This window comes from Anomalospiza imberbis, unplaced genomic scaffold (genome assembly GCF_031753505.1).
Source record: "Anomalospiza imberbis isolate Cuckoo-Finch-1a 21T00152 unplaced genomic scaffold, ASM3175350v1 scaffold_85, whole genome shotgun sequence".
Lineage (NCBI taxonomy): Eukaryota > Metazoa > Chordata > Aves > Passeriformes > Viduidae > Anomalospiza > Anomalospiza imberbis.
This window is the reverse complement of record NW_027100469.1, coordinates 312,055-318,789: the sequence shown is the minus strand read 5'-3', so window position 1 is coordinate 318,789 and position 6,735 is coordinate 312,055. Positions and strand designations below refer to the sequence as shown.

Genomic DNA, 6,735 nt, shown 5'->3' with positions numbered 1-6,735 from the left:
CCGTTAATGTTTTCCTGCCATGAAGCACAGCAACATTTTGCTTTGCCATGGGATATATGAAAAGGGGAAGGGTATTTTAAAACAGAGAGAGCTGTTTCTTGATGTTTAAACACAAACTGCTTTTATCAGGCTTCTTCTTAGAGAGGAATATTGTCTTGAGTGAGCTGAGTCACTCAGAGTTTGTAACATCCTTTGGTTGTACCTGGTTCCTTTTCTGATGTGGGGGATCCAGAATAATATTTCTCTATATAATGAAGTTACTATTTTCCTTAGAAGGGTAGTAAATTAGGAATTAGAATAAATCCTTATGAATAAGTAAATAAATAATAAAGGCATAGTACATAAACAGCATTTGAGAAAGGTTTATTTGTTTGTATGGTATTTTCAGTACAAGAGATTTGTGACTGAGTAAGAATTCACGTTAGGCTGGTTTTGGTTTTGTTTTCTGAAATGGACAATTTCCTGAATTTTTCAATTTCCTGCCTTGATTGCCCCAAACAATTAGAAGGTTCTCTGGATGGCAATATTTTATTTGATCAGCTGTCACTCAGAACGGCGCACATGTCAGTAGCTGTACTGCAGTCTGCACAGTGCAACTTGAGGCATGAAAATACTATTGTGAATTAAGCACGAATGCATAATTAATAACCAAAAGAAAAGAATGAATCACATTAATCAGTAAAAGAAGATGAAACAAACTGTGACTAAACAAGGGAACAATTTGGCTCAATACAGCAGGATACATGATTGACTTCAAAAGGAGAACTTCAAAACAAGAGTTTGCCTGGAAATTATGTTAATTCACATCCGTGTGAGTTTCCAGTAGGGATAGTTCAGTTCCAGTCATGTGGGGCTAGCTGGAGGAGCTGGCAAGTTCCTTACAGTCAGCTCTGCTCTCTGTGTATCCCAGCTCCTGCCATAGATCTCTAGACAGCAAAATCATCGCATAAACCACACACATTACACGTGGCTTCATCCTGTCCCTGCTGTTCTCCTGGGTGACAAACGGCACATCAGGACTTCATATCCCACCACTGCTCACCCACCTGCACTTCAGTGAAACCACTTCTTGTGCCACTTCAGGGCCTTTCCAGGGACGTACTGCCTCTATCTTTTCCCTGCACTGCCTCTTCAGGCTGGAATTCTTTTCATCCGTTTACTACAAAGTTGGCCAGTTCCAGGTGCCTCAGGGGCTTCAAAGTTCACAGGGTTCCTGTGCAGGGAAAGCAGAAAGTCCTGTAAATGTGCTTCACTCTACTGTCACTTGTGACAGGAAATTTAGGTGATACTGGAAAATAAAATAAGCTCTTGGCGCCAGATTTTCATTTCCAGCGCGGGGCAGCGAGACCCTTCGCCCCAGGTGCAGCCGAACCGAAGCCCGCGCGGTGCGGTCCTGCAGGGTGGGGGTGGCGTCGCCCCCTGCAGCTCCCGGTCCCCTCAGCGGCCCCGCCGCGGCTGTTGCCGCCCTCTGAGGAGCCCCGGCGCCCGGGCGCTGCCGGCAGCACCGCCCCAAGCGCCCCGGGCCGCCCGCAGCACCCGCTGCCGGCGAACGGAGCGGAGGAGCGCGAACTTGTGGGACGCGCCCGTGTTGCGAAGGGAAGCGAGGGAGAGAGCGGCCCCCCCGCCCCGCGCCCGGGCCGGCACCGCCTCAGCTCCCCCCGCGGGCGCCGGCGGGGCGGGAGCGGCCCCGTGAGGAGGCGTCAGGCGCGGGGGCTCCGCTCGCGCCGGGCCCGGCTCCGGATAAATGGGCGGCGGCGGCGGCGGCGGCGCTTCGGAGCCCTGGCGGAGCCGGAGCGGAGCGGAGCGTGGCTCGGGCAGCACCGGCAGCACCCGCAGCAGGGCAGGATGCGGGGCGGGCGGCCCGCGGCGCTGCCGCTGCTGGCGCTGGCGCTGCTGACGGCGCAGGGCGGAGCGGCGCCCCTGCAGCCCGGCGGGACCCCCGCGCTCACCAAGATCTACCCCCGCGGCAGCCACTGGGCTGTGGGTAAGTGCGGTTTAACTTAACAAAGGCACTGGAACGCAAGGGTTCTGCGTCCCGTGTCGAGGCAGGGTAAGTCCAAAACCTCAGCTTCCCCGTCCACTTTTATTCCAGCAAATCTTACCAAGAGCTTCTCTCTGTCTCCAGACAAAGTGCTTGGTAATCGCTGCCCCTTTCTCAGCCACGTTTTCTCTGACAATGTAACACAAGAGACAGAAGAAATTAATAGTACTGTGTGACACTGACCAAATCTTCGCTGCCAGTAGTGCTACATCTCGACATTATCTAACCCCTTCCCATCCCTTCCCTTCCCTTCCCTTCCCTTCCCTTCCCTTCCCTTCCCTTCCCTTCCCTTCCCTTCCCTTCCCTTCCCTTCCCTTCCCTTCCCTTCCCTTCCCTTCCCTTCCCTTCCCTTCCCTTCCCTTCCCTTCCCTTCCCTTCCCTTCCTTTCCCTCAATCAGTAGCAAAGTCACGCTGATGTTTGAACAATCAAATCTTTACTCGTTTTGGTTAATTTTGTGCTACTTTAATTGTTGTTACAGGACATTTAATGGGGAAAAAAAGCACTGGAGATTTTCCTTATGGTTTTGAAGAAGAAAACAAGACACCATTTTCAGCATTACCTGACAATATCAAGCAGCTGGAAGAGTATCTGCAGTGGGAAGAAATCTCAAAATATTTGCTAAGGCTGCTGGAAAGGAATGAAAATAAAAGTGGTCACTTTTCAAAAGGAGGGCTCCCCTGGTATACCAGGAACACCTGGGAGACAGATGACAATAGCAGTTGGAAACATGTAAGTAAGATAAAAGCTGTAAAGATAATCCATGTGTCCAGTTTTTGGTTTACAGTAGCATATCAGCTTCCTATAACTGGTGGATTGTCCAGAAAAGCAGCAGAAACACGTCTCATGTGTTAGACATTCAGTACAGTAAGACTCTGCTCTTGATTACTGATTGTCACTCACCAATTGTGTTTTTGATGACTTCATTTGCTAGTGGGCATAAACACAGCATGCGTTCAGCAGATTTTAGTGCCTGGGTTCTCTTCAAGCCGCTTGGTTGGGCCATTCTTTTCTTTATGCTTAGGTGATCACATCAGCAGCACATATTGCCCAGTAAAGCCAAGCTAGTGTGAAAAACAAGTGTGAGGGCAGGAGGAACCACATCACACTGACCACCGCCTTCCAGCACCATTCAGGATGTTCTGCCTTGAGCTAAGTAAAGCCAGAGGGCTGCAGAATTTTCTCTGGTCCCAGCTTTATCCCTGTTTCCTTTGCCTTTTCTCCAGCCCGTGGTGCTGGCTATTGCTGTGGTCATTGCTGGGTTTGCTAAAGGAGTCTGGGGCTGCTGATAAGCTGCCCCTCCTCATCCCTCAAGTTAATGTTCTTCCTAGTGCTGTTGCACAAGACAACAAGATTTTGGAATAGATTAATCCCTATTATTTTGGGAAATCCTATAAAATACACACGGAAGGATAACAGCGAGGTTTTACAGAAAGTTATTGGGGTCTAATGTAAATCTCAGTATCAACAAGAAAATTCCTTTCCTTATAATACCTCAGGCACAGTCATGGTGATAAAGCTGCAGAATTCTTTTGGGTGACAATGAAATAGAACAAAAAGATTAATACGCCCCCTTGAAGATAATCATTGGGAAGAATTTTTACTTCTCGTATTCTACTGCAATATGATGTCATTAATATTCCTGGGCTAACTTCAGCCTGGTTTCCTCCTGAAATCCTGGTGTAATCAAATCAGTGAATACTTAGGCTTTTATTTGAATGTGGGTAAAAAAATCACCCTTTAAATTAAGCTGTGATTTAAGTCTGTCACACCAGTGATACAAATGCTGCCCATAGGTTTCTTTTTGGCTGTAGCTTTATGATAGTGATACATCATAGTAACTGATTATTAATACTATCTAAAAGAGAAACTATTTATTCCATCTTCAGTTCTGCAGTGTGCAGCTCTGTAATCAAATTAAATGAACAAATTCCATTATTTAATGTAAAGAGGGAAATGTTCTGACTTCTAAAAGTATCTGTCAATAGATCCTACTTATGAAGGCTGGAAGTTGCCTCTGGTAAGTTGAATCATATCCATATGTGTGTACCTTCTCTGTAAATTAACATCTGCATTTCTGTGGTCAGAAATCGAACATCCTTATGGAATAATGAGGTTATTGCCTTAAGTATACAGATTTCTGCAAGGATTAGTAAAAAAAGCTCATGTTTTTCCTGTGACTAAGATAGAGGACAACTTGCAGAACCTCATTTGGCCATAGAACCTTTGATGTCCATCATTCAACAGTTTCTTTGTCTCTACCCTGAAGTAAAATCTAATGAAAGTAGCTGTAGCTGTACTTTCCTGCTGTTGGACACAAATATCTGGTGATACACAGCCTAGACAGCATATTATGTCCTGTTTTCCTCTTGGCTTCAAGAAAGCACCTGAAATTTAAGGTATTTCTGAGATCTTCCTTCTAGATGAAGAAAACATGAAGATCAGAAGGAATATGCTTTACTCTTTTGATGCCTGCGATAGTTTCCTAAACATTTAAATAATGAGAACTATTTTTCATTTTAAAGTTATTTTGAACAAAAGAAGCCTTATTTATAAAGGTGGAACTCTTGATATATGGAATGTGACATTCATGTACATAGTGGTACAAATGCAAAACTGGCCTTTGGGGGTTGATTGTGTAGATTTGTCAGGATGTGAGGCGTTTCAGGTGCACAGACTTTGATTAGACAACACCTTGGGGTAAGGTGCTGCTGTACCACAGCTGTGGAAGGTGTCCATGCACAGGAGAGGATTACCAGGTACAGGAGGCTGAGGATGATGGCACAGTGCATCCAAAAAATTTGTCCTTGACATGAAATACTTTTGCAGGCGTAGTTCATGTGAGTTTGGAACAGAAACTTTTTCTAGGAGGAACTAGACAGCAGATTCACAGCAGGTTACTGTTCCCTATGCAGTGGCCTGTTGGACTGAGATACTAAATGTGACCAAAAGAAGGTAAATAATGAACCCTGCTTCCAGGGTAATTCCTGCTTCTGTAATTCCCATGCACTGACAGAGATGCCAACCATGAGGAGCCTGCCTGCAGCCCTGTGCTCCACCTGCTGCACACAGCAAAGACTGGCTGTGTTAGGAGCAGACAGACTCCGAGAACTTTGTTTCATGGATGCTTTCAAATTTAGCTGATTTAATTTTAAACTTGAATTTTAAATTTAAGATCAGGAAGCCCCGAAGCTAGAAGTAAATACAGATAAGTACCTCAGGTAACTCAATTCAGGGTCTCTCTTATTAGCACAAATCACTCAGTGCATCACTGGGCTGTACATTTCTTAAGAAGAAAATAATTCTTTCTAAAGGACTCACTCAGAGGAGGGAAATGGCTGTAACACACAAATAGTCAAAAAATGGAAGAGGTGGGCCCAGTACTTCTTGGGGTTTGGCTTAGGATGATGCACCTGTGTTATTTTGTTTTCAGTTAATACCTTGCCTGCTCTTTATTCTGTGAATAAATTACAGTCAATGTAGTTAAAGGGGATGCAAATCTCTCCTGCAAGTTGGACTAAGTGCAAAAGTAAGTTGGAAAATAAACTCTAAATTGTTTCTATTAGTTGGCTTTTTCACACTAATGAGACAGGATATAAATGAGATGGCACACAGAATTATTTGGGAGAATGACTTTCCTCCTACTTTGGCAGTTGGTTATTACACTAACCAAGACAAATGGGGTCTGTTTCGGAAAGATTATTAGGAATATGTTTGTTATGTGAATGCACAGAGCAGTTATCTATTAGGTTTATTATCTTAGTGAATTACTTTTTTCAGGACTGGTCTATAAATAATATATTTTTCTTTTTATTAGATGATGGACTATCTGCTTCAAGTTGTGAATATGAAAGAGAGCACTCCAAGCTGAAAGAAGATCACTAAATCATAAGGAAATTGAATACTTTCTGTAAGAGACTATATTTCACAAGCATTTGATTGTATCAGATAATCAACACGGTCACTTTTCTGTACACAAGAATTCCTTTATGTAAAGTATTTAAATACACACTTGTATGGTTCAGCAAGGACTAAATCCTCTACTTCATTTTCAAGGTTGCATTTTCTCATTTGAATGGCTTTGAGATATATATATATATATATATATATATATATATATATATAAAAATGTCACGGAAGGGTCTTCCAATTAATTATATGACTTACCTATCGAATCATTTCTTCTCTTTGTTTGAAACTACATGACATTGCAACATTCGCAATAAATAGTACCAACAAAAAGGCGGAGTTTATGCTTTTACTTAAGCAGTGCAGTTCGCCCTGTAAAGGCCAGTAGCAAAGGCCACTGCCTTCCCCGGGACAGGGCGTGTGTTGTACGTTCAGCCGCTCTGCCCGGAGCCTCCGTGCCCCGTGTGTGCCCGGGAGATGACGCTGTCCCCGCAGCCCCCGGCCCGCTGGCGGCAGCTCCGCTGTGCCCGGAGGCGGAGCTCGGCCTGTCCCCAGGCCCCGACCGCCTGCTCCCGCCGCCTCCGGCAGGCGGCGCCCTCGACCCGGCCGTGAGGGGAGCGCTGCGGAGACCCCGGGACCGGCCGAGCCCCGGCCGTGAGGGGAGCGCTGCGGAGACCCCGGGACCGGCCGAGCCCCGGCCGTGAGGGGAGCGTCCTGGTGACCCCGGGACCGGCCGAGCCCCGGCCGTGAGGGGAGCGCTGCGGTGACCCCGGGACCGGCCGAGCCC

The 6,735-nt window shown here is 46.0% G+C and overlaps 1 protein-coding gene across 1 annotated transcript; it reads left to right on the top strand.

Moving 5' to 3' along the window:
- The first annotated feature begins 1,524 nt into the window (after positions 1-1,524).
- LOC137467889 (gastrin-releasing peptide-like) lies at positions 1,525-6,134 on the top strand. The gene is made up of 3 exons (XM_068179300.1): positions 1,525-1,984; positions 2,521-2,771; positions 5,857-6,134. The coding sequence occupies exons 1-3, from the start codon at positions 1,846-1,848 to the stop codon at positions 5,908-5,910; spliced, it is 444 nt and encodes a 147-aa protein (XP_068035401.1). The 5' UTR covers positions 1,525-1,845; the 3' UTR covers positions 5,911-6,134.
- The last annotated feature ends 601 nt before the right edge of the window (positions 6,135-6,735 follow it).

Coding starts and splice junctions, on each gene's coding strand:
- LOC137467889 (XM_068179300.1), top strand. CDS start 1,846: ATGCGGGGCGGGCGGCCCGCGGCGCTGCCGCTGCTGGCGCTGGCGCTG. Junction 1,985..2,520: donor CGGCAGCCACTGGGCTGTGG/GTAAGTGCGGTT, acceptor TTGTTGTTACAG/GACATTTAATGGGGAAAAAA. Junction 2,772..5,856: donor ACAATAGCAGTTGGAAACAT/GTAAGTAAGATA, acceptor TCTTTTTATTAG/ATGATGGACTATCTGCTTCA.